Source organism: Heterocephalus glaber, unplaced genomic scaffold (assembly GCF_053883595.1).
Source record: "Heterocephalus glaber isolate CG9 unplaced genomic scaffold, H.glaber_assembly_v1.0 deba00000676, whole genome shotgun sequence".
NCBI lineage: Eukaryota > Metazoa > Chordata > Mammalia > Rodentia > Bathyergidae > Heterocephalus > Heterocephalus glaber.
The window spans coordinates 5,249,042-5,276,871 of NW_028258156.1; the positions used below are offsets into that span (position 1 = coordinate 5,249,042).

The 27,830-nt window shown below is 41.2% G+C and overlaps 2 protein-coding genes and 1 long non-coding RNA gene across 4 annotated transcripts in view; 2 read left to right on the forward strand and 1 right to left on the reverse strand.

The window, feature by feature from the left end:
• Positions 1-15,371, forward strand: part of Spmip4 (sperm microtubule inner protein 4) — a 20,218-nt gene extending 4,847 nt beyond the window's left edge. Inside the window, 4 exon segments of the mRNA XM_087206552.1 lie at positions 1,602-1,776; positions 2,048-2,139; positions 6,638-7,389; positions 7,391-15,371. Of these exon segments, the coding sequence (XP_087062678.1) occupies positions 1,602-1,776; positions 2,048-2,139; positions 6,638-7,389; positions 7,391-7,457 (1,086 nt within the window). The 3' untranslated portion in view covers positions 7,458-15,371.
• Positions 1-22,714, reverse strand: part of LOC147829225 (uncharacterized) — a 56,487-nt gene extending 33,773 nt beyond the window's left edge. Inside the window, exon 1 of one of the 2 annotated variants that reach the window (XR_015449337.1) lies at positions 22,464-22,714. This is a non-coding gene — a long non-coding RNA (uncharacterized LOC147829225). Of the gene's footprint in view, positions 1-22,242 lie in introns of both variants that reach the window. The other variant, XR_015449336.1, reaches the window with a different exon arrangement.
• Positions 22,715-22,848: 134 nt separating this feature from the next.
• Positions 22,849-25,649, forward strand: Cycs (cytochrome c, somatic). The gene is made up of 3 exons (XM_004839538.4): positions 22,849-23,035; positions 24,081-24,257; positions 24,524-25,649. The coding sequence occupies exons 2-3, from the start codon at positions 24,089-24,091 to the stop codon at positions 24,670-24,672; spliced, it is 318 nt and encodes a 105-aa protein (XP_004839595.1). The 5' UTR covers positions 22,849-23,035; positions 24,081-24,088; the 3' UTR covers positions 24,673-25,649.
• The last annotated feature ends 2,181 nt before the right edge of the window (positions 25,650-27,830 follow it).

Below are 27,830 nucleotides of genomic sequence, written 5' to 3' on the forward strand. Positions count from 1 at the left end.
TGAGGGCAACAAGTAGCATAATGTTAAAAAAAAAAAAAAAAAAAAAAACAAACGCTGGGGCCGGGGATTTAGCTCAATGGTGCCTGCCTGCAAGGTCCCAAGTTCGATCCCCAGTCCCAAAAAAAACAACAACAACAACAACAAAAAATGTTAGTTCCATACTTGTAGGGAACAGGGGAAGGGGATGTTACCAGAACCCCTCCAGTAAGTCCTAGTCTCCTGCGAGCCACGGCAGCACACGGTGAATTACAGGAAAGGCAGAAAAATGAGACTGAGAAGAAGCTGAACTTTGGGTCTGATCAGTGCTGCTCTGGGCAGCAAAGACAAAGACCCCTAATTTGCAGCAACGTTTATTCAGTACATCGGGAGAAACAAATGTAACAAATGAATATGTAGATTTCAGTACTTCACATTGAGATAAACAAGGTGTAACAAAAGACAGGGCGGAGGAAATCTAAGAACAATGAGGAACTATGCAAAAGAAGATTTGGTCCCTCCCAGGAACTATGCAGATGAAGATTTGGTTCCTCCCAGGGTGTCTCCTGTAGGTGTGGTCTTGCCCTGGAGCATCACAGGATCACTAAGGTCTCAGTTGTGACCAGAGGCCAAAATGGAATTATGTCTCGGAATGCCTGTAGGCAGAAAGAACTAGGCCTAATCAAATGATTTTTCCCTAGAATTAGGTAGCATTGCTCCCAGTATGTACTGTCTGTCACCATCCACACCTCTGCCCCTGCTGTTCCTTTAGTCTCCACATCTCTGCATTGTCATTCAAGGACTAGTTCCTGTGTTATTAACTCCTCCCTCCCTCCCCATTTCCCAATTCAGCTGAAATCAATCTCTCCCTCTTATGAACTTCCAAGTAACTTCTTCTTAACCTTTTTTACAGCAGAGTTATTTATAGTCATTTGGATTCACTTCATTTCTCCTCTAGTTACTAGCCAATATGTTCCTGAACGACAGGATTCATTTCTGACCTACCCTTGTTTTCTGCCCTGCCCTCCATATACAGGTGCTCAGTAAATATATACTGAGTATCACTAATCAAAGAAAAGGTGGATTTCTAAGTAACTAGACAATGCAATGAAACTCATTCATTCATTGTTTACACACATACCTCTTTTGAAAATCACAAAATAAAACTCCATAATTATGTCTGAAGAATGAAAATTGAATTTGAGTGACTTAATAACCTGCACCTGAAAGTTGTAAAAGACATCATATGGTTTCATTTCAGGCAGGGAAGGAAAAACAGAAGGCACATAGTTTTGGATAAAGGACGCTAAGAGCACCTCAGCACCAACTGTATCTCTAATAAAATTTTTACCTAAAGCAGAGCATCCAGGGACATTTATCCAATATAAATTATCAGAGCCTTTTAGAAAAGACCTTACCATTTCTTTGATAAAATATTGTAAGTAATTCTAAATATGGCTCCAGTTAACAGCCACTGTGCTCAGCTTTAATATTAGTAATTAATGAAGGGAGAAAGTCTGACTTCAGCCTGTACTTTCCTTTGCACCCTTCCTGCTGAGACAGTGAATTGCCCCCTACTCTATTAGATGACATTAATAGAAATAATATTTATGTTTATATTCTAGTTTCCTAAATGTGCTGAGAAAAATAAGCCAGTGTTCTACCCAAAGCCACCTAAAACCTTTGCTCCTAACACTTCTTTAAACTCATGGGATGCTCTTAACTCTGCAAAAGAAGCCAACATACAAAGAAATCTTGAAAGGACATATTGGATCACTTCATACAATCATGATTTTACAGGTATGTGTTCACATTAATACAAGTAACAGTGGAAACAAAATCGATGTAACAAAGGACAAATGGTGTCACAAGCTTTCATCATCTAATATTTTCCCTGTGTCTCAGTCTAAGTACTAATTCAAATAAGGGGGATGGTAAATTTGCCTTAAATGGGTAGCTAGGAGGTAGAGTTCATTTTCATTTTATTAGTCCTATTACAAAGCTTTCCTATAAAAGATAATTTAATTAATCTTCATTTACCCTACCAAAATAATAAGACTTTTCCATTAAGGTCTGGGACCCATGAACCCCCTTGAACTGGATGATTACCATGAAAAGGAAGTAGCAGACTTAACACAACAGAGAGAATTTGACCCACTGCCTGTGAGTAATTCCAGTCAACTCTCAATTATCTATGGGGAGAGTACTCAAGTGTTGAGCTCCTTCTTGCTTTGCCCACTTTTTATTTATATCATGGGTATTGAAGGCCAATCTAGCAAAGAGGAAATCTAATTCATTTTAGAGTCTAATTCTGAACTAAATACTCATCTTCACTGTTTAAAACAACAGTTTCAGCCAGGGATTTAGCTCAGTGGTTCACCGCCTGCCTTGCAAGCGCAAGGTCCCGAGTTTGATCCCCGGTACCAAAAAAACCCAAACATTCTCTAAAAAAACAGTTTCTTCACAGTGCAGTTTTTTAAACAGACTTTCTATTGTGCTACTGTTGCTAAAAATAACTTACAAAGAAATTGGTTTACAAAAGAATAGAGCTTAACTAATAATTTAATGAGATTCTTAATAAATTCTGGATCTTTGCATATTTGTATATCATGTACATTACTATTGCTTTTGAAAAGACAAAGACTTCTTCCCAATATTCACCATATGAGTTGGCTGAATTACAATCAAAAGCCAATAAATTCTATGCCTATATCAATAGAGACTTCTTAATTATGTGAAATGGCCTGAAAAAAATGATCAGTCCCTTTCATAACAGAAGGTATAAGCTGTTAGCTTAATTATGAAAATTAAATGAAATGACCTAATAGTATGCGTATATGTTGTTTTATGTGAGACCTAAATTTTATCCTCTACAACTATAAATTTTGAAAGCAAGTTAATATTTTCAAAAGATATAAATTATGAAAAAACACATAAAAGACAACTATAAATTTATTTTAATTTGAACTTTTTGAATGGAAACAGAGCTTTTGTATATAAGGGGAGAAGGAGTTGAGGTGAGGAGGGGATGGGAAAAAGGGAAGGGACGGGATATATCATGTATAGGTGCAAATTCCCTGTGATGAGTGTTAGCACTGTGTATATCTAAAATGTACTGATAAATGTTTTGCTTCAGAAAAAATATGAACTCTTTTGAGACTGAGCTGAATACATTGATTTTACATTAGCTTCAGCATCTCCTGTGGTGTCATATAAAATCGTAATGCCAGAAATGAGCCCATGAACTGTGCAGTATCATTCATTGAAGTGGTGTTTTGAATTTTCATTTCCAATGGGCATTCTCTGTTGGTAGGGGTTATACACTCTAACACTGTCAGGTGTGCTCAACAGCTGTCCAGATTTCCACCTGACCCTGTAGAGTCTAGCCCCTCAGCAAGCAGCTGTATCATTTTTACAAAGAGATGCTTATACAGTTATACAAAGGATGTTTGTCAAGTGTGATAAACACAAAATCATTATGCAAGCAAATTGACACATTTATTAATAACAAGATAAAATATACCTAAAAGTAGTTGAAAGTTTAAAAGTTTCAGTGAATCTTGCTGGTTTATGACTAAAACAAACCACAGACTCTGGGAGAAACTATTTTAATGGTGACAAAAATAGGTATAAAATTTTTTGTATATAATAAAATAAAGGTAGTAAAAATTACTCCTTGCTACTATTAAATGATACGATATTCTGACTGAAAACTGTTAAATGATATGATCTATTTTTTTAAGGGCAAATTTAACAAAGTATGTCAGAGAGCTTGAGTTTTTCTCTTTTTTTACAGTATATTTACTCAAACTTGATTAACTGGGAGTTATAACATTGTATTAGTGACTCAGTATAGAAATCCCCCCCCCCACTATAAACAGGTTAGATTCCAAAAGGATGATCCTAAATTTATTCTTTTTAAAGTCCAAGTTAGTTATTGTTTTCTCACCACATTCATTTGTATTATCTCTCCTATTAACTCCATCAGCAACATACATTTTGTTTTACTTTTTGTTTGTTTGTTGTTGTTTTGTTGTTTTGGTACTGGGGATCAAACTCAGGTCCTTGCGCTTGCACAGCAGGCGGCGAAACCACTGAGCTAAATCCCCGGCCCTGTTTTACTTTTTTCTTCAACATATTATTATAAGTTTTCAAACAGAAGAGTTTAATAAATTTAGAGTTAACACATATATGCTCACCACCTAGACTCTACCATTAATACATTATCATACTTGTTCTAGCATATAATTTATACATCTCTCCATCCCTCTAACCATCCATCAATATCTTATTTTTATGCATTTTACAGTAAATTGCAAACAGTAGCATAACTCACTAAATATATGGATTTGACATCCATATCATTAACCACAGTTCAATATTTTTTGCAGTTCTTTTTCTTTTAAGGTGAAATACACATTCATTGAAATTGCACAAATCTTAAATGTACATTCACTGAATTTTGACAAATACATATACCTTTGTAACCCAAATATCATAGTATACAATGTTGTCATCGTTCCAGAAAGTCCCTTCATGCCGTTCCCAGTCAGCCCCACCCTCTTCTTCCTGGCCCAGATATATATTAGTAACACTTTGAATGTAATTTTGCAGTTTCCAGAAATGATTGAGTTCATAATAGTTAGAAAACATTTCAAGTTAGGCATGGTGGTGCATGCCTATAATCCCAGCACTCAGAAGGCTGAAGCAGGAGGATTGCCATCAGTTTGAGGCCAGCCTGGGCTACATAGTGAGTTCGAAACCAGCCTGAACTGCATAGCAAGACCCTATCTCAATCAGTTTATCAACCAATCAATAAATAAAACAGTAAATTCAAAAAGAAGCACAGGCATAGTATTTGTAACTCATCTCAAAATAAACATGGATAAGGGCTGGAAGAGTATCTCAGTGGTAGAGTATATGCCTAGCATGCACGAAACTCTGAGTTCAATTCCCAGCACAAAAAGTAAATAAAAAGCATGGGCATAAAACCTCAGACTAGGGCTTCTCAAAGCATATCATGTCATTGGTCTTAGCAGCACCTGAGATGCTTGCCACTGCATGGTGGTGCACACCTGTGATCCCAGCACTTGGGAGGCTGAGGCACAAGGATCACCATGCATTTAAGGCCAGCCTGGGCAACATAGTGAGTTCAAAGCCAGCCTGAACTACATAGCAAAACCTTGTCTCAAAAACAAAAAAAAAGGAAAAAACTTAAAATGCAGATTCTTGAACTGAAGGAATAGCTCAATGGTACAGTGCATGCTTCACATACACAAGGCTTTGGATTCAATCCCCAGCACCAAAAAGAAAAAGAAAATGTGAGGCCTGAGTGACTCCATTTTAAAATTTGGCCCCATCTTAGAGTAAGGTGGCCTGGACATAAATTCTAGTTCCAAGAAAAACCACAAGATGTACTTTGGCCACCGGCCTGTGATAATGTTCAGCAGTTCCCTAGCAACAGCTAATCAGTAGCTGCCCCAATGTCCCAGATGCTCTTCTCGATGGCTTGCAACAGCTAATCAGTAGTTACCCCAATACCCCAGTATCCCAGATGTTCTTTTCGATGACTTGAGCAGCCGTTTGCAGTTCAGTGCACAAGGCACAGCCAATCAGGTTTAAACTTTCAAAACTTGCTAAATGCTAGCCAATCATGTGATTTGCGTGTGATTTGAAACCCCGCGCTTTTTGAGAACCCCCACACCTTGCTGTAACCTCTATAAAAACCCCTGGTGTTTTAGAGTCGGGACTCTCAATCTTGACCCGCTGCGTCCGTGTCGGATGAGAGTCCCTGCTCGAGCTTGAATAAATGACCCTCGTGTGTTTGCATCGGAATCGGCTCCTTGGTGGTCTTTGGGGACTTCGCGATTTGGGCACAACAAAAACACTGATTTCTGAGCCTCACAGCAGACCTTAATCAGTCTTAGAAAGTCAAGCTGAGGAATTTAACTCTCTCCCAGCTCTGAAGGTGATTCTGATACAGCCAGTGTTTAAGAACCTACAGCCAAGCATAGTGGTGCATGCTTGTAGCCCCAGCACTTGGGAGGCTGAGGCAGGAGGATTGCCCTGAGTTCGAGGCAAGCTAGCACTACCTAGTAAATTCAAGGCCAGCCTGAACTAATAGCAACCCTGCCTCAAAAAAAAAAAAAAAAAAAAAGAACCACCTTTGCTGTGGCCTAATAAAGAAGTTTTGGCTGAGATTTAAATAACTGCTCACCACTTCTAATTCCCTCTATTGGTGATGGTTAGATATTTCCTTCCACTAATTCTTTTTATACATTTGTAAGTTTGAAAGCAAAGAGCTCTCTTGGGCCGGGGATTTAGCTCAGTGGTTTTGCAGCCTGCTGCGCAAGTGCAAGGACTTGAGTTCGATCCGGGGTACCAAAACAAAGAAAGCAAAGAGCTCTCATATAGATCTTATCACCAAAAAAACACATGACTTTTCCATATTATCTAAAGCCAATAAAAGATAAAAATATGTTTATTTGGGCACAAATTTCAGTGTCTTTAAATAAGTATCAAACAACCTTGCAATAAGCATTCCCATACCCATCTTATTTTTACTCAGTGAAAATAAGTATGGCTTTTGGCCTGCCATTTGTAGTAATATCCTTATAATGTCCTATTAATTGATTTTATCCTTTTTATCCCACTACTACAGCAAGAAAAATTTCATCCTGTCTTTAAGCCTTCCAGACCCTTGGAAGGGAGAATTGCCCGACTTAATCAGAACTGATGTCCTCTGGAGGCTACTGTCCAGCAAAGACCAGCTTCCTGTCCAGACTGTACTCCTAGAGTCTTGTGTACTTTTCATAGCTTTGTACCCAGGTCTACAGAAATGCTGGCACTAAGCAATAACATACCATCTGGTGTGACCCATAGAAACCAAGATATTGAAGAGAAGATTAAGGAACAAAGCATGCTGTCTACCTATACACTCCCATCTGGTAACTCAACAAAAGATCTGAGGAACATTTATGACATAAAACCATTTCCAAAAATCACAGATACTCAAAAGACAGAAGATTTGTATTGGAGACAGCTGTCATTAAAACCCCCACCCATACATTACTGTAAATCAAATGATTACATTAACTATGAACACTTTAAGTCTACTCTACGTGATCCATATACTATATATCAAAACTCTAGTAACCTTAGTGAGCCTAGTCTTTTACAAAATATGCCAGACATAGAAGCTTGCACTTTAGAACATTTTTTAAGTACACCAAAAGAACAGCTGAGCATGAACATAGAAAGTGATGAAGAAACAAGTCCTATTTGGGGTTGGATTCCCAGAGCTGGAGTGACCAAGCCTCACACCAACCTGCTGGATCTTAATAAGAACTCTTTCTCAAAATCTGGTGCACAAAAACGTTTTCATAATTCAATTCTAGAAGACCATAAAGACCTCAGACAAATTGCATTCAGGGAGGAAACACCAATTCTATGGCCATAATTCCTATTATTTCTATAATTGAGATATTCCTCCTTCTCTACAAAACCCAGCCTCTTATAAGAGAAGAAAAAAATATAACAATTTTCTTCATTTTGCTGGGTACTATCTCTAGATTAAGCCATGATGACCTTGTTAATTAGGATTATGTTTAGAATTTAAATTAGGATCTGGTCAGAAGAACCCAAAAAAGTGATGTTCTGCCTTCTTGAACAGTTTAACAATTTGTCAATAAATATTATAAACAGAAAATTCTAGTCTTTACTCTCATTTTCAAATAATACTCTAAAGAAATTTTCAAAAACTATGGAAAAAATCTGTACAACAAATAATAGGGAAAAGTTTTAGATAACTTAATAGATTGAATATTAAGGTAGTTGTAGAAGCAAAATAAGTAATGTGCTCTTTTAAGATTTGCTTTTCCCTTAACTCCTTATCTGACTCTAACCAATAACCTAACAAAGTTACAATGCCAGGGTGAATTTACAATGTATATGTGCCTATCTTGTGTCTGTGACTTGTAAATAGGAACTGGAATTGTATTTACACATCAAAGACCACTAGGAATAAGATAATGGCTAAAAAAGATATAAAAAGGGAAATGCTGAGCAAAGAGAGTGAGGATACTAACTTGACCCATTTCTGGTTTTCCCCGCTCGCAAGAAATTTTATTATTTTATCCGAATTCTGTATCTCCCTGTATTTTGTTCCGAGATTTTTGGAACACAAACTTTACATCATTTTATAAAAAATGAAAATTCAGAGGCTGGGGATTTAGCTCTGGTTCCGCCGCCTGCCTCGCAAGCGGAAGGTCCAGAGTTCAATCCCCAGTACCAAAAAAAAAAGAAAAATGAAAATTTGCAAAAACTTAAATGCTCAAGAATTGACAAATGACTCTACAACCTATAATATCTTAATAAAACACACAAGTGAATACTGTCCCTTAATGTAAATGTTTTTGAAAAGTGTTCACCATGAATTTAGCATGAGGGCCAGGGATTTAGCTCGGTGGTGCCACCGCCTGCCTTGCAAGCACAAGGTCCTGAGTTCAATCCCTGGTACCAAAAAAAAAAAAAGAATTTACCATGAAATAACATAATTAGAAAGTATGAAACTCAAAACCTCAATTAACAGGACGGACATCTCTTCAAACTATTACCTTGATAAAGTAAATATGTGGACCTTGATCATTTATGTAAGCAGGTGGACAAAGCAGGTAGAAGAGATGAAATTCAAAATGGTCTGCAGGTACAAATTATAAGTTAGAAATGTTTCCCTCCCTTTAACCTTCTGATGGAGAAAACATAACTATTTCTTTTAAGCAGTTAAAATTATTTTATTGTGAAGAGCTAATAATGGCTTTAGTTAGTTACTGGTAATTTCTAATTGTGGCAAGAAAGAAAGGCTTGATAGTAGTTATTTCTAGACCCCGGAATCGTCATTTTTAAAAGTGTTCAAGAGTTTAGCTAACCCTCATATGCAAGACAGTGGGTTTAATGTACGAAAAGGTACATTTTAAACATAGTCATCTTGTATAAATCTCATTTTAGTTTCTTTTTTTCATGACCAACATATCATTTGGCTACACCTTCCTTAAAACTATACTGGGCTAAATTTTTTGTTGTTGTTGTACTGGGGATCAAACTCGGGTCCTTGAGCTTGCACAGCAGGTGGCAAAACCACTGAGCTAAATCCCCAGAAGGGGCTAAAATTTTAAAAACTTTTTTCAAGCTGCATCTATATTACAACTAGTTAGGTATTATGGGAGGCAGAAATGTACATAGTGAGGGCTGGGGATTTAGCTCAGTGTTTCTGCTGCCTGCCTCGCAAGTGGAAGGACCTGAGTTTGATCCCCCGTACCAAAAAAAAAAAAAGTACATAGTGAAATAATATTGAAGAAAACTGGAGGTAACAAAGTCACATGACTTAACCCCTGCATTCTCCATAGCTTTTAATTTGTAGTACAGGGCTGCGGGTGTAGCTCAGTAGTAGGGACCTTACCTAGCATGCATGAAGCCCTGGCCTCCATCCCCATCACCACACAAAAAAAGTAGAGTGTAATGTAATTGGGAATGTCTAGGTGGGGGGAATCATTATACACATTTCTTAAACTAATTTGATCCTTTTTTCATAGAATGTATCACTGAACTGGGATACCAGAGAACAAACTGGAAGATGCAACTCTACAGTATAGGAACTTGGAATTTAATTGCATATTTCCCTTGGGTTGCAGGGGTGTAGAATTGCGTTGACTAGAGGTGTTCACTTGGCCCACGGCCAAGGGAGGATGGCCCACCCTTCTCTTCGGCCATTGTGTGAGCCGTGCCCCTCAACTCTCCTCAGAGGAAGTCAGTCCTACTCTTAACTTCTGATTGTTAAGGCTAGTGGACCTGGCTTTATTTGGTGACAGAGAATATAGTTCTACACTCCAAGTATGCTCCTCAAAAACCAAGGTTGAAAAAATCTTAATAGAGACTTCCAGGTCAAGGTATATTATATTAAATCCATGCATCTAATCATTCTTTAAAAAAACAAACACACACACAAAAGTACAGTGAAGTTAACTGTTACTTTTTTTTTTTTTTTTTTTTTTTTTGGTACCTGGGATCGAACTCGGCACCTTGTGCTTGCCTTGGCAGGCAGCAGAACCACTGAGCTAAATCCCGAGCCATGTTACTATTTTTAATTGTTGTATTTTGTTTTATCCTATATACAAGGGCATAAAACCAACCCTGGCAAGTGGGGTCAGATATGTGCTGAAACATCAGGAATGTTTTAGAAGACAGCTGAAAGATTCTAACTGGCTGAACACACTGAAACCCTAGAATGGCAGTGAGGGAAAGAGCCTGCATTATACAGCAGAGTCCTCCAACGGCTCAGGAACTCAGTGCCAGGAGCCTTTAGTCTGACAGCAAGGCATGGTTGGAGCTTGGGGTGGGTGCTAAATAAGGAAATTGGATGAAAGCACAGACAAACTTGGCTGCCTAGGTCCTCTCTCCCCACTGTACTCCTCACCCTCCACCCCAAGATGCTGGGCAACTGCCCTTCCTGGCCCTGATAGAAGTCCAGAGGGTTATATTCTGAAGAAAGATAAAACAGGATTTCTGACATGAAGAACACCAGGCATAGTTGATAACTGGGTACTGTTGTGAAAATGAGAAATAAGCAATCATGCCATTAAGGAGTTTTAATTGCATATTTAACAGACCCACAAAGGATTTCACTGTGGGCGAAATTGGGACACTAGATAAAATCTGTAACAGACCTAAAGTCCCAAAGTAAACTACTCAACTCCTTGTTTGCCCGGAACTGATGTTCCGGACACCACAGTCTATAGAACAATCTGCAAATGTCTGCTGACCATCAGTACGTGACAGTTGACCACTAACCTTTGTCCCTTTTCTCGTAAATCTATATGTTAACTTCCCCCTCAACCCCCTATAAGAACAGCCTCGGACTCTGAGCCAATTGCCTCTCTAAGCTACTTTGCTTTGGGAGTGCCATCTGGCCAGACTAATAAAGGTCTGTTTTACTTTCCAACTTGTCTGGTGTGTTCCTTCCTGGGTGTTCTTCACTGCAGTCAGCTCCTCAGAGCGTTTGGCAAGGCCCTCAGTCTTACACCTTTAGGAAAAACTTACAGAGCCCCATCCCCACACACATTGGTCTAATCCAACCAGAAGACCAGAAGCAAGGAGGCCACATGATGCAGTTCTTAGAGGTCAGTGGGGTAAGCCAAAGAAGGGTAGGAAGTGGATGTAGTTGGGAAAAAAGAAAACCAACTCTGTGATCCATACTGACTTCCGGGCACAAGAGCTGCAGCCCCCTTAACCACTCTGCTGTCAGAAAACAGATCTTTACTCTCTTGGAAAAAGCATTCCTAGCTGAGGTTAAACAGGCAAAACTCAGCCTTCTTGTTTCAACTTTCAGACTGTGGAATCCTTTTTCTGTTTTTTTACCACATCTTTTGCATTTTTGTGTCTTTTTTTTTTTTTTCAATTTTTACTGTTTAAAATGGTCCCCATGTGCAGTGCTGAAGTGCTATCTAGTGTTCAAAAGCACAAAAAGGCTGTGGTATGCCTTACAGAGAAAATACATGTATTTGATATTCTTTGTTCAGGCAAGAGTTATAGAATACTTTCCCATAAGTTCAATATTAGTGAAGCAAAAATACATCCACTCCAGAAAGTGCTAAAGTAACATCTATAGGTTGTAAGTATAGCAAAACATGAGCAGAACTTGTATGCTTATGACTATGTAACACTGATGAAAGAAATCAAAGAAGATATAAATTGAGCCATTCTACATAACTTTGGGGGAAAATCATTTCATAATTGAATTATTAGAACTATCTAAGGTCCAATGTCATCTTGTCCACACAAATCATAACTGTCACAGCTGAGGCCTCAATGGTCCTGTAACACACTCAAGGGCAAGAGGACATCAGCTAAAGATATCCTGGTTCTATAAGAACCAAGTAGTGATTTTAAAAAAAGAGAGAAAGGTTTCACCTGGGGGAAGGAGCCTGCTATCTCTTCCTACCTACTATTGTAAGAATGCTCTCCTTACCGCCCTCATCAACATAAGATCCTAAGATCCTCATCAACCTGAGATTCTCAGCAACATAGGATTACCACTGCCCTCTAAGTAACCTGATGCTCCCTCCCATTATTGTGTGCACCCAATAAATAATGGCTAGTTGTTGTGCCCAGATCGCGAGGTCCCCAAAGACCACCAATGAGCCGATTCCGATGCAAACACAGGAGGGTCGTTTATTCAAGCTCGAGCAGGGACTCTCAACTGTCACTGTGCAGCGGGTCAAGATTGAGAGCCCCAACTCTAAAACACCAGGGGTTTTTATAGAGGTTACAGCAAGGCACAGGGTTTTCAAAAAGGTGCGGGGTTTCAAATCACACGCAAATCACACGATTGGCTAGGATTTAGCAAGTTTTGAAAGTTTAAATCTGATTGGCTGTGCCTTGTGCACTGAACTGCAAACGGCTGCTCAAGTCATCGAAAAGAACATCTGGGATACTGGGGTATTGGGGTAACTACTGATTAGCTGTTGCAGGCCATCGAGAAGAGCATCTGGGACATTGAGGCAGCTACTGATTAGCTGTTGCTAGGCTAGTTGCTAGGGGACTGCTGAACATTATCACAGGCAGGTGGCCAAAGTACATCTTGTGGTTTTTCTTGGAACTAGAATTTATGTCCAGGCCACCTTACTCTAAGATGGGGCCAAATTTTAAAATGGAGTTACTCAGGTCTCACATTCCCCCCTTACCACATTTGGGGGCTCATCCAGGATCCCCAAGACCCCAGGATCCCCGTACCAGAGGGTCAACACCGGCCGGTGAGTGTCTGGTGTCTCTTTGTCTGCAATTTGGGGGGCCCAATTCTGAGTAGGTCGGCAGATGGTCTAGGCAGATGCGCTGCAAGGGCCACCGACCCGGGATTTCTGGAAGACATTTTGGATCCTTCTGGAGGGGACAGAAGTGCCCCATGAGTCTGGAGAGGACGGAAGTGCCCCATGAGTCTGGAGGGGACAGAAGTACCCCATGAGTCTGGAGGGGACAGAAGTGCCCCATGAGTACCAGTCTGTGAGACTCCTAGGGGGACAGTGCGGGTCATTCCCACGGTACGGCGTGAGGCCATCATCCCATTTTCGGTATTGCCTCCAATTGGGTGGAGGACGGTTTTGTCTTGCTTTTTGTTTTTCTGTTGTTTGTCTGTCTGTTTATTGTGGAGACTTGGACTGAGACAATGGGACAGACTGCGACCACCCCTGTCCCTCATGACGGACCATTTTAGAGAGGTTAGAGAGCGCACTCATAGTCTAAAATTAGAAATTAAAAAGTCCAGACGTGTCATTCTGTGTAGTTCAGAGTGGCCTTCCTTTGAGAAGGGATGGCCCCCCTGAGGGAACTTTTGGTTTACAGATCATACGCAGGGTCCATGGAGCTGTTTTCCGTCCCTACACTGGACATCCTGATCAGGTTCCCTACATTGTCACTTGGGAGAGTCTAATCTGTGACCCACCCCCATGGGTCAAGCCCTTTTTGCCTCCACAGAAAGAGCAGCTGGAGGTAATCCTGACACCTTGTGAAAAGACTCCCAGAGAGCGTGATGGAAAAAGGCGGACCGAAACCAAGCTGACCACACCGCTTTACCCAGCCCTCCAAGGAGAGACCGAAGATCTCATCCCCCCCCCTTACTCTCTCCCTTCTCCCTCACGACAACAGGCAGAAAGAGAAGACCCGGCCCCAGCCGGAATTGGGGAGGGAAGCCCAGCTCTGGGTGCCGGCAGCGGGGATGGCCCCGCCCAGAACACTCGCCACCAGCGTGCCATCTTGCTGGCAGGGCCGGCAGACTCTACTGTTTTCCCGCTGAGAGTGATAGGGCCCCCTGATGAGCATAGTAACCAGCCTCATCATTACTGGCCCTTTGCCACCAGTGACCTTTACAACTGGCTTACTCAACATGCCAAATTCTCTGATAACCCTAGGGATTTGATTAACCTATTAGAAACTGTTTTGTTTACTCATCAGCCCACTTGGGATGACTGTCAGCAGCTCCTCCAGATCCTGTTTACCACAGAGGAGGGAGAGAGAATCCAAAATGAAGCCAGGAAATTGGTTCCTGGTGACAATGGTCAACCCACCACTAATGTTGACACTATCAACACTTCTTTTCCTTTGTCCCGGCCCAATTGGGACTTCAACACAGCAGAAGGTAAGGAGAGGCTCTGGGTCTATCGCCAGGCTCTGTTGGGAGGTCTCAAAGTGGCTGCTCGAAAGCCCACCAATTTGGCTAAGATAGGGGATGTACAACAGGGACCAAACGAGAGCCCTGCAGCCTTCCTAGAAAGAATTCAGGAAGCATTCCATAGGTATACTCCTATGGACCCAGAAGCAAATGAGACAAAGGCAGCTGTCATAATACATTTTGTCAACCAGGCGGCACTAGATATCAAGAGAAAGTTACAGAAAGTAGACAGATTAGGAGAAAAGAGTATTCAGAACTTGGTGGCAGTGGCAGAGAGAGTGTATAACAACAGGGAAACCACAGAGGAAAGACAGGTGAGAACTGACAGCCGCCAGACCCAAAACTGGGCTCGGATCCTTCTGGCCACCACACCGGGAGAGACGAGGGAACGTGAACGTCGCCTGAGAAAAACTGCAGTGGAAGGAGGAGGTAAGGGGGAAATGTGAGACCTGAGTAACTCCATTTTAAAATTTGGCCCCATCTTAGAGTAAGGTGGCCTGGACATAAATTCTAGTTCCAAGAAAAACCACAAGATGTACTTTGGCCACCTGCCTGTGATAATGTTCAGCAGTCCCCTAGCAACTAGCCTAGCAACAGCTAATCAGTAGCTGCCTCAATGTCCCAGATGCTCTTCTCGATGGCCTGCAACAGCTAATCAGTAGTTACCCCAATACCCCAGTATCCCAGATGTTCTTTTCGATGACTTGAGCAGCCGTTTGCAGTTCAGTGCACAAGACACAGCCAATCAGATTTAAACTTTCAAAACTTGCTAAATCCTAGCCAATCGTGTGATTTGCGTGTGATTTGAAACCCCGCACCTTTTTGAAAACCCTGTGCCTTGCTGTAATCTCTATAAAAACCCCTGGTGTTTTAGAGTTGGGGCTCTCAATCTTGACCCGCTGCACAGTGACAGTTGAGAGTCCCTGCTCGAGCTTGAATAAACGACCCTCCTGTGTTTGCATCAGAATCGGCTCACTGGTGGTCTTTGGGTGTGGGGGGCCTTGTCCCCCCCCCCCCGCTAGTACTCTTGAGTGCCTTTTACGGGCATGTCTAAGCCTGCTGCAAGTCTACCCGGCAACAAGGAAGTAGCCCCAGTACCCTCCCCTTGCTCCCTCCCTCTAGCCCTACGGTATATATGCTGTAGCAGCTTCCGCAATAAACGAGACTTGATCAGAAACCTGTCTTGTCTCCATCTCTCGTGTCCCCTGTCCTTTGTCATTCTCACTCCCCCTCTAGGGTCTCCGTTGAGTTACCCTCGGGCCGGGACATTTGGGGACCTCGCGATCTGTGCACAACATAGTCTAGCTCTGAGTGTCTTTGTCTTTGCCCACTCTGAGGCACTGATCTCCCAGCTCCCACCCCTGATATACTATGAAATTATGCAAGTCTCTATTGTCTTGCTTTCTTTAGCCCTCCAGGTCCCCATTCTAGGCAGCTGAAGGATTGATCATCCTCCAACAGAGACACATTGTCACTAGACAAAGTTTGATGAGATCCTCTCCTCAGCCTGCACAGGTCTTTCTCCCACCTCCTACCTGGTACTGGGGATTGAACACAGGGATTAACATATGCGTGGCAAGTGCTCTACCACTGAGCCACATCCTCAGCCCCCAGGCAACTCCTTGACAGCTCATGATAAAAAAGAATCTCAGGATCCATTAATAAGAGGCATAGGCTGATTTATTAGGCAGTCTTAGAAAGTAAGAGAAAATGGGCCAGCTAGTTGGGAGGCTGAGACAGGAAGATTGCAAGTTCAAGGCCAAGCTGGGCAACTTGAAGAGCTCCTGTCTCAAAATGATATAAAAGCTGTGAAGTGTATCTCAGTGGCAACCACAAAGCCCTGGGTTCAATCCCCACTACCACAAAAAGGGAGAGAGAGTGACAATGAAAGAAAGGAAAGGAAAGAAGGAAGGAAGGAAAAGAGAGAGAAGGAAGGAAGGAAGGAAAGAAAGAAAGAAAAAAAGAAAAAGAAAGAAAAGGAAGAAAGAAAGAAGAAAGAGTAGTGAAAAGAGAACAGAAAAGAAGGAAGTGTCCATAGAATTCCCAGGGTTGGCTAGGGTCTGGTTGGTCATTATCTCAGTTTTGATTTTGCAAGGTGGCTGTGGAGAAGTCTTTATCACTTGAAGGGGGCAATTCCATTTCTATGAGATGATTGCTTCTGTTTGGGGCAGTCTCAGTTTTGTGGAGACTCTGCTGGAATTTTGGGTGACTGTAGTGATAGGTCTCCCACCACCTCAGCATCTATTATGTATAGTAGCCTTGCCCCTTCCCCTGTGTGACATCATGCCAAGATGGTTGGTCCCACCAAAGAATAAACCCTTCTTCCCAGTATGCCCCTGTTCCCACCTAGAAAGTAACCTAATACTTGCTCACCTCCTACGACCTAGTGACATCACGGGCTCCTCCATTCCCTAGTCACCACCTCACTCAACCCCACCTCTGCCCCTACAAACCTCACCCCAGTCTCTATAAAAGACTCTCCCTGCCCCAGCCATATTGCTTTTGTCTCTCCTTTGTTCAGAGACAGCCCAGCAGATCTATTCCCCTAATAAAGGCTTGTTGTGTCCTGGTCTGGTCTTGGTCTTCGGCCCTCTTACCTGACATGTAGATTCAGGGCAACGACTGGGGACTTTATACATACCCACTGGTAGTTGAAGGGCCCTGTTAATCTCTTAATGACCCAGTCTCAAAAGGGAATGAAGTGGGTTATATAAGTTTAAGGCTAATCACTTTTTAGACCAACAACCTTTAAAAGATTAACATGCTTATATGCAGAACTAAGCACCGAAATTTTTAAGGTAGTACACAGATAAAAAATGGAGTAAAAATGTCAAACTTTATCTTGCTTTAGTTACCCACTGGGCATCTTTAGACCCAGGTGAAGTCACTGTTTTTAGCCAAAACAGCTTTAAAATTCGTGGCTGCCTCAGAAGAAAACACAAATCAAGCTTTCAATGAGTAACAGGTTAAAGGCCTGTAAGTTTTGTCCTCTGACCCTCTGTGCTGAATCTCAAACATTTTATTTTGCTCATCTAGTTTATTTTCAGCAATGTTATGGCAATGACATTCTGTCTTTAATGATGCACCTGGTTTCTGAGGTCAATGAGATCTGGGAAGAGTGACAAGGTAGGGAAGAACACATCCCATGCTTTTAATGGGTAACAGGTGCTGAGTTTAGGGTCAGAAATGCACCTGCCCTTTATTCTCATGGTGATTTCTGGATGTCTCAATACCATGCTAAAGGATTAGAAGATTCAACAACTTTCAAAAAAGTCATAAATTCTTCTAGACTAATGTACAGGTTTAATACAATTCCTGCCAAATCCCAGTGAGATTTTTTGTACATATAGGCAAAATTCTTCTAAAATGTATATGAAACAGGAACAGAACTTAAAAAGGTAAAGATTTTGTGAAAAAGAATAAAGTGGGAGAAATCAATACTTGATTTCAAAATGCATGGTAGGGCCATAGTAACAAGAATATGTGATGTTGGTGGGAGAGAAACATACAGATCAATGGAACAGAACCAAGAAGCAGACCTACACAAACATACGCAAAGAACATTCACCTAGTTCTCAATTTTACAAATGGGTCACAAAATGTAAAACTATGAAACCAATAGGAAAACAGAAAATCTTTGCAATCTATGGATAAATTAGTTACTAAGTCTGACACCAAAAGAAAACAAATTGGTCAACTTGTCTTCCTGATTTTAATGGGGAATAAGAGAATCCCTGGCTGTCAAAGGCCAACCTCACCCCTGACTCAGAGACAAAGGGAAATTGTTACTGTAATAGGCAGCCACATAGGACAAGAATCAGAGCCATTAGATCTGAGGGATATTTGACAGCAGCTAATTGACTTGCAATAGCCAAGCAGCACACCAAAAGCTATGTGGTCTGTATACTCCGAAAATCATTAGAGCTAAAAATGATCCAAGCTGAGTTATCCCCTTGCCAAAACTCAGACAAGAGTCAGATCAAAATCCTAGAGCATGATTAATAAGAGAGAAACTGAGTGCATCAAGAAAATACCCTGCAACAACACCACAAATATCCATTCTAAATCTTTCACTTAGCCTTTTACAAAGAGATCCAAGGGTTAACTATGAAGCATGGGTTCTTAGCTAACACTAATCCCTTGAGACCCAGAGGACCACTGTGATCCCGCAGTCGTGGAGGCTTTGGGAGTCTCACCCAAATGTGCCAACAGGGCCACAGACGGGTTGTGGTTATTTCCCCAATTCCTGAGTGTATGGTTAAAATAGATATACTCAGCAACTGGAAGAACCTTTATTTTGGCTTCCTAACCCACGAAGTAACAAAGGGTTTAGAGGAAGTATCTTGAGCAACTTCTCTCAAATAAAAGAAATTCAAGAAAGTATGGAAGGGGGTGAGGAACGGATAGAGTTGTTAATACCATCGTTGAAGACAAGAAATCCAGGGGTGATTATTCCTATCACATCCCTTTTAAATCACCAGTATAGTCTATGCAAAAAAAGAAAAAACAGATTGATAGGTCTCCCACCACCTCAGCATCTATTATGTATAGTAGCTGCCCTCTTCCTATCATGCCTTGCCCCTTCCCCTGTGTGACATCATGCCAAGATGGTTGGTCCCACCAAAGAATAAACCCTTCTTCCCAGTATGCCCCTGTTCCCACCTAGAAAGTAACCTAATACTCGCTCACCTCCTACCACCTAGTGACATCACGGGCTCCTCTATTCCCTAGTCACCACCTCACTCAACCCTGCCTCAGCCCCTACAAACCCCACCCCAGTCTATAAAAGACTCTCCCTGCCCCAGCCATATTGCTTTTGTCTATCCTTTGTTCAGAGACAGCCTGGCACATCTGTTCCCCTAATAAAGGCTTGTTGTGGCCTGGTCTGGTCTTGGTTTTCAGCCCTTTTACCTGACACAGATGGATTTGAGAGAACGAGTATGTACTATTTTAAATATAATAAGGTGCTGATGTTACCTGAACCTGATATTCCCTCTGCAGTAACAGTACACTTTTTCTGTCTAGAAGAATTTACTGAAGTTACTGGGCTTACATTCTTCTTAAATGTTTCATAAAATTATCCATTGGAGTCACCTGGGCCTAGCATTTTCTTCGTGGAAAAGCTTAAGTTATGAATCTAGTATCTTTAACATTTATAGTATTATTCAAGTTTTCTCTTTATTCCAATGCCAGTTTCAGTAAGTTGTATTTTTTATGAAATTTTTCATTTAATCTGAATCTTCTATACAATAAGGCTTCTTTTTTAAAAGTTAACAAATAAAAGTGTATGTATTTACCATGTACAACATATTCAGAAATATATAAATTGTAAAATGGCTAACTTGAAGTAATATGCACTACTTCATACAGATACTTTTATGATATGAACACTTAAACTCCATCTTACCATTTTTCAAGAACACAATAGATTGTTGTGCTATAGTCAACATGTAAAATAAATCTCTTGAATGTATTCCTTCTATCTAAGATTTTGTATCCTTTGACCAACATTTCCCCAGCCCCTGTTAACCACCATTTCATTCTCTACTTCTATGAATTCTACCAGGCCTGCCCTAAAACCAAAAGGAAAAACCAAACAGGCTGCTTTCAGCAAACAGCAGCAGCTTTTCAGTAACTAGGGCAAATGGACTCAAAAGGAAGTATACAACCAACCTGGCACCCAGAAGTCCAGTAATTGTCTACACACCTGAGCAGAACGTCCTTGGGCATCCAAGTCATAAATATTTCACCCCAGATTCCTTAACCCCTTCAATACCTATTTAAGCCTAATTCCTCCCCCTGGTTAGTTGCCCTCTCTCCTGGTGTTAGCACATCTACTCACTCTGAAATCTCTCCCAGCTAGCTGCCACTATCTCTCCCTTCCAATGTCAGCCCATCCACACATGGATGTGATAAATTCGGCCTTTCCTAGCTAGCTGCTAGAATCTCCTGACTTTAGTCTGTTAACTGGAATAAACTTTCCTTTCAAAAGCCTGTTTTTTGTTATGTTTTTTTGAAACAAGGTCTTGCTATGTAATTCAGGCTGACCTTGAACACGTGGCAATCCTCCTGCCTCAGCCTCCCAAGTGCTAGGATTACAGATGTGCACCACCACACCTAGCTTCAAAAGCTTGTTTTGAGGGCCGGGGATTTAGCTCAGTGGTTCCATTGCCTGCCTTGAAAGCACAAGGACCCGAGTTCAATCCCCAGTACCAAAAAAAAAAAACAAACCATAACATAAGCTTCTTTTGACAAGTGGATTCTTTATGACAAATTCAATTTTTTTAGATTCTACATGTGAGGATTTGTTTTTCTGTGTCTGATTTATTTTATTTAATATAATATCCTTCAGGTTTTTCCATATTGTTACAAATAACAGGATTTCACCCTTTTACGCCTGGATAGTATTCTATTGTGTGTATATACCACATTCCTTTTATCTGTTCATCTGATGGACACTGAACTTGATTCCATATCTTGGCTATTGTGAATAATGCTCCAATGAACATAGGAGTGCAGATATCTCTTAGACATACTGGTTTCAATTCCTTTGGATATATACCCAGTAGTGGAACTGTTAAATCACATGACAGCTCTATTTTTAATTTGAGGAACCTCTGTATTGCTTCCCATACTGACTGTGCTAATTTACATTTCCACCACATTCTTCCCATGCTTGTTGTCTTTCATCTTTTTCATAAGAGCCATTCTAAGAGGTGCTCATTGAGTTGTTTTTTTTTTTTTTGGTACCGGGATCAAACTCGGGACCTTGTGCTTGTGAGGCAGGTCCTGGAACCACTGGGCTAAATCCCTGGCCCTCATTTAGTTTTTAATTTGCATTTTCCTGATGATTAATGATGTTGAGTATTTTTCATATATCTGTTGGCCATTTGTATTGTATGTCTTCTTTTGATAAATGTTATTAGTTCTTTTGCCCATTTTAAAAATCAAGTTACTTTTTTTTTTTTTTACTATTGAGCTGTGTTCCTTATTTATTTTGGGAAAAACTACAGTCAACTAATATTACAAGTACCATGCCTTAGGTAATATTGATCCAATGGGGAATCAAGAGGTGGGACAAAACTATGATCAACCAATGAGATTTTAACAAGTATAGTCACTTATGTAATACTGATTAAGTGGGGATCAAATGGAGAAGCTTGGCAGGTAGCAAGAGTAAGTGCAAAGAACAGAGATTTCCTGGAAGGAATGGGCTAGGGAGGTCCCCATCCAAGGTGAATGATACCTGTGTTTAGACTATCCCTAGGGGAAGTATGTGGGTGTAGTTGTTCTTTTTCTTAAAGCCTGGCCTTTAGTGAATGAGCCTCAGGCCACAATTGTCTGTGCTGAGGGAACCCACCCCCCACCCCCACCCCACCCCCGCCTTGCCTAACTGCCTTCTATTTTCTAACTAGCTTAGCTACCACTATAAGAGGCTTGATCATCCATGGATTTCATTATGGAGGATGGGGGAGATGCTCTGGAGCCAATCCCCTCCGGATAACCAAGAGCAACTGTACTCGTCTGGTAGGGTGATGGATGGTCTGGAGAATAAACCTAGGATCAGTCCTTCCGAAGGGATCTAAGGCAAATTAGGTCAACCTAACATCTATCGCTTAAATTGGGAGTGGGAGAAAGGACGACAGAATGTGAGCTCCACCAAGGAGAATCCTAACTTCCTCTAAATACCTAAAACAGTTCCTGGCACATAACATGCATTCAATAAACACTTGACTAAACGAATAGAGCAAGGCTAGACAGAATACTAGAAAGGAAATCAGGAATTGGAGGCTGAATTCGAGGGCCAAAGGAGTCAAGAAGAAAACTCAGTGACAGAATTGAGCATGTCCGAAAGAGCTAGTTTTGAAGTATAACTGGTAGCTATGGTAATGAAACCCGCATTTCTAATATGACCAGAAGGGATGAAAACCCTCTAGATTTCCAAGAATTATCTAATCATCTAAAGCTGTTTCTTCCTAAATGCTTGCCTGCACACCCTCCCTGTTCTTTCTGCGCTCACAAAGCACGAGGGGGACAAGGGATCCTACCAGAAGAGGCAGGCGAGTAAAGGGCCAGAGCAACAATCCTGCGTCCGCAGTAACTGCAGCACCTTTCCCAGTTTGAGAGTTCATTAACGGGCGAGCTGAAAGCAGCTGAATTGAAGAAATAGCGTGAAATCCAAACAAGGATAAGGTTACAAGCCCGTGCCCAACCCTGTGGACGACTGGTTTCAGGCTCTCCCATCAGGGTACAGTTGCCGCCAGCTCACCGGATGTAGGCGAGACCTCTAGGTAAGTCAAAGTTGGGGCGACTCCCTTGGGCGGGCGGAACAATGCCCTCAAAGCTCATTACAACACTTGGTCCAAAGCACTCATTTTAGCAGGAGGAAGCCCTCGCTCCCTCAGAAGTCTCCGTCCCGCCCCCACTCCCACACACGCTAGCGCACAGGAGCCGAAGGGTGACGTCATCCCTCCACCCTCACTCCCTGCAACGCCTAGACGTAGTAAATCCAACGCCTATGGTAAGCGCCAGGAAAGAGCGGCCTTCGGAGAAAGGGCACCCTGGGGCGCAACGTACCCTGCTAGCTGGTATGCGCGCGCAGCTCGCTAGCACAGGCCCTGGATACCACAGCCAATGAGGCGCGAAAATGTCATCACGCAGTAGCCGGCTCGGCCGAACGTCTGCCGCGGGAGGGCCGAGCGAGTGTGGTTGCACCAACACCGGTACTTAGCCGTGGATCCGCGTGTCCTTGGGGTAGAGAGCGGGGCGTCTGCCTTCTGAGCTGGGACTTTGTGGTAACGGCGAAAGAGCGCTGAGCCTCGGACGTGGAAGCCGCAGCAGGTGAGAGTGAGGCTTGAGAGGGAGAGCCGTGGGGGGCGCGCGGGCTGTGTGAGGCCCCAGCCCAGGATCTTCGAGCGAAGCCTGCCGCGGCGGGTACGGCCGGGAGCGGAAGCCGGTTACCGGCCGCTTGAACCTGGTGGATTAGGACTTTAGGTGGAGCAGATCCCTAACTGGACAGAGGTGTGGACTCGGTCAAGGACTGTAGAAGGCTTGGTTGCTGAGCCGACGAAGACGCGGCTTCTGGCCATGCTGTGGCGGTTCACGGCCTCCTTCTGAGAGCAAAAACTGCTGCTTCTCTAATAAGGGGTCAACTTTTTATTCCCTATCTTTTTTTCTGTTAACCGCTCAAGCATCCCGGAAGGGTGGGGTTCATTAATCTTGAAACCTACCTGGAAGGGTGACCTCGTGGTAGCTCCCAATCTCAGATGTGGAATGTGTAAAACTCCAGTCCCGGCTCCACCTCTCAGTGACAGCATTGCGAGTTACAATGACTTACTTAAATTGCACTTATGACCTAAGAAGGCTGAAACAGCTAAGCCCTTAGGGGGAATAAAAAGAAATGTTTTTTCAGAAGGGGCTTTAAATTGTAGCACAATTAAGTAATTAGGCCATTTTAAAAGTTGGAATCTTAGTGGTTTTGGTTTAATGTAATTCCACTTCACTTCCATATTTGTGACTCTTTGACCTTGAGCTCCTCGTTTGAAATTGAAGTTTGAGCTGGGTTCCCACTTAGCTTACTTAGGCTTTTAACCTCTGGCCATGTACATAGGTAACGTTTAAAGGAGGTTCTCCTAAGCAGTGTTTTTGATATTGAACAGTGTTCTAAGTCTTTTAAGCAAAACAAGATTTATCCATCTTCCTGGTACTTAAAATCATTGATAAGCAGTTAAGTGACTTAAATATCTTTGGTTTTTTGGTACCGGGGGGATCAAACTCGGGAGCTTGCGCTTGCAAGGTAGGCAGTGGAACAACTGAGCTAAATCCGCGGCCCTCCACTGTATTTGTTACTTGAGGAAAAAATTACTGTTTGGTCTTTCCTTTTTAGATTTAAAAATGGGTGATGTTGAAAAAGGCAAGAAGATTTTTGTGCAGAAGTGTGCCCAGTGCCACACTGTGGAGAAGGGAGGCAAGCACAAGACTGGCCCAAATCTCCATGGTCTGTTTGGGCGGAAGACAGGTCAAGCTCCTGGATTCTCTTACACAGATGCCAACAAGAACAAAGGTAAGAGGACTGTTAAATAACAGCACAAATTGCATGAATGAACTGGGCGTGGCAGCCCACCCCTGTAATCCCAGCACACAGGGAGGCTGAGGAAGGAGGGTCACTGAGTTTGAGGCCAGCCTGGGCTACAGAGTGAGTTTGAGGCCAGCCTGAACTGCATCACGAGACCCTGTCTCAAAAGACCAAGAAAAAAAAATTGGATGAACCTATGGCAAACTTTTAACAGGAATGTAAAATACTTAACCAATGCATTCGTTTTTGTTTAGGCATCACCTGGGGAGAGGATACATTGATGGAGTACTTGGAGAATCCCAAGAAGTACATCCCTGGAACAAAAATGATCTTCACTGGCATTAAGAAGAAGGGAGAAAGGGCAGACTTAATAGCTTACCTCAAAAAAGCTACTAATGAGTAATAGTCACTGCCTTATTTATTACAGAACAGAAACGTCTCATGGCTTTTTAATGTGTACCATAATTTAATAGATCTCATACACTAGAATTCAGATCATGAGTGGCTGACAGAATATTTTTGTTGGACAGTCCTGATTTAAGTAAAACTGGCTTATAGTTAAATGGATATCTTTTTTTCAAGTTTTGATAGTAATTCCAGTTCAGTAAATACTATCACTGTTTTCCCTTTCTAAAAATATGGTTGGACTTGATTAGTAATGTTAGAATTTTCACAAAGATGGAGAATGTTATCTCAAAACCTACTGGAGGTTGATTTTATATTTAGATTTATACATATAACTGGTTGTGTGAATATGTTTAAATACCAGGGAAATCCTTTACTGTCTCACAACCAAGCAAGACTCCTGTTTCAATTTGTTTATTAGCTTGTTAAAGACAGTGGTTGAAGACCAGGAAGGAACATCTATATTTTTTATCTTGACTATGCCAATTTAATTAGAATTCCCTGTATCTAAAGACTGCTGCCTTTTACTTACTGAAAGGCATTTTAGTGTGATGTATGTATAATACTAAATAAAGACTATTTAACACTTCTCACCTTTTATACCAAGTCTTGAAGACTTTTTTTTTTTGGTACTGAGGATCGAACTCGGGTCCTTGCACTTGCGCAGCAAGCAGCAAAACCACTGAGCTAAATCCCTGGCCTACTTCTCACCTTTTATAGTTGATCTCTAAGTTCAGATCCTTTTAAAAGCATGATACAGTAGTAAATTAGATTTTATTTTTGAATTCTTTGGACTAAGTTATTCAGGATAGTATTTAAATAGCTATTTAAAAACACAAGATTGAAATTACTGTTTTTTGTGTGGTTGGCAGTGGTGCTTTTTGTCAGCTCTTTAGAAGGATTAAAGTGGGGAAGGTACAACATCACAAATTTGTATGTGACCATAATACTTAATTAAAAACAAAATCAGATTGACTTTTCAGTTCTTGATTTTTTTTTTTTTTTTTTGGTACCGGGGATCGAACTCAGGTCCTTGCACTTTCGCAGCAGGCGGCGAAACCACTGAGCTAAATCCCTGGCCCAGTTGTTCTTGATTTGATGACTTAATGGTAAAACTAATGATTAAAAAGGACAATAGCCCCAAATTGATAGAGCAGTAGTGCTGGTCAAAGTACTAGAGTGTTGTAACTTGTTCCTTTAGAACAACCTGAAGTAGAATAACCCTGCACTAGTTCAGCCCTAAAATTTTTCACCAGAACATTGAACCTACAGCATTTATGCCAAAAGTGAATAGAGGAATGCTAATAACAGCTTTGCAATGTACAACAGTGAATAATTGCATATTAAATTATTTTGTACACAATCTACCATACACATTTAGAGTAGTCCTTGGAAATTTTATGGAGGTGGTGAGCAAAATAAATTATACTGATAGAGGTAAAAGCCATGTCTTGGGACAGTGAGGAAGCTGGAAGAGGACCTCATCAATGGTTTTATTTTTTTCTTGTACCAGGGATTGAACTCATGACCTTATACTTTCGAGGCAGACACAGTGCCACTGAGCTAAATACCCAGCCCTCATCAGTGGTTTTAAAGGGGTTAGGGATGATTAAAATAGGCCCCTTAAGGTCTGACTTTTTAACGTGTATCTTCATTCATAGAAGAAAGCACAGAAGTCATTCTGGAAAATTATGGAAAGTTTTCTGTAGTTCAGATTTGAAGTCCTGGTCTGAGGTTTTTTTTTGGAATTTAAAGATGTGTCATGTAAATCCTTCAGAGGTAGGACTGTTACTTTCTAGGAATAATACAGAAAAGCATTATTTAAGAAAAACATGGAAATTTGGTTTAATCTGTATGAACCTTTCATCTTAGTTTACAGATTCAGAAATTTATCATTTAACCCAGAAGTGATTAGCCCTTGCTAACCTTTGGCCACCACCAAACTGACAAATGTTGGTTAATTCACATCCAGGTGTACCTTTCCTGAGAATTTAGATAGATTATATATAGAAAGCATCCTTTTATGGGATATTTTTAGGTGACACATGCCTGTAATCCCAGTACTCCGGGAGGCTGAGGCAGGATTGTTAGAGGCCAGCCTGGGCTACATACCAAGACACTGTGTGAAAAAGAAAAGAGAAAACATCCCTGTTTTACAAGTGTAAGAAATTTTGTGTGCCTCCTGTATCAGCTAAGGCTTATGTTGGTACACATGGGTACCTGCCATATTTTAGGCCAGTTAGATTCAAGTAAAACACCTCTAATGATTTAGAATGTAAATGATCCTATAGTTAATGCAAAAAAGGGACATTCTTAGCCATAAGAAATAAGGACACAGACAAAAAGCTAACACTACAACTTAACCTGTTTCCATAATTCCTTATTGTAGGGTGGTTGCATTAGTGGTACCAAAGGTAGAAGCCAGATGTATTTAAGGAGGACTTCCAAGTGCCACCTCTGCTCTGAATTTTGTTTAGAAGAACACTGCTGAATAGAACCCCCTGTAATGATGAATATCTTCTAGATCTATGTGACCACTAACCATATGTAGTTTATAAGTCCTTGAAACATGGCTGGTGTGTCTACAGAACTGAATTTTATTTAACATGAATTAATGTTAAATCTCCATAGCCACTAGTGACTTATTGTGTAGATAGGATGGGTATAGAACTAGACCCAGGGACCAGTGCTTCCATAACTCCATTTTCTTAATGTAGGATTAATGCAAGTACATTATAAATACGCTCTTCTAAACACAATTCCAGTTCCTTTTTTGAGCCTGATAAATTCACCTCTAATTTTACCATGTTTTGCCTAATCCATTTGTTGACTATTTTAGGTACATGACATTCTGGAGGTTATATTAGGTCGGGGATCTATTTTTATGTCATCCTTTTTCTGCACTTGAATTTTCTGAAAAGACATTGTATATAAATACTGAAGATTGTTGTAAATTATAAAGAAATCCACTTAGCTGTCTAGGAAGAGGCTTTAACTAGCACTGGCTTTAACTAGCACTTTAACTAGCACTGGCTCTCCACAACTGACTGGTCTCGGGCTGTTTCATGTTGGTCAAACTCAGACAAAAGTAAACTAAAACAAGTTCTCTTAAAATGGAGTATATTCATTTGAGATGGACTTTTAAGCCAAGAAACA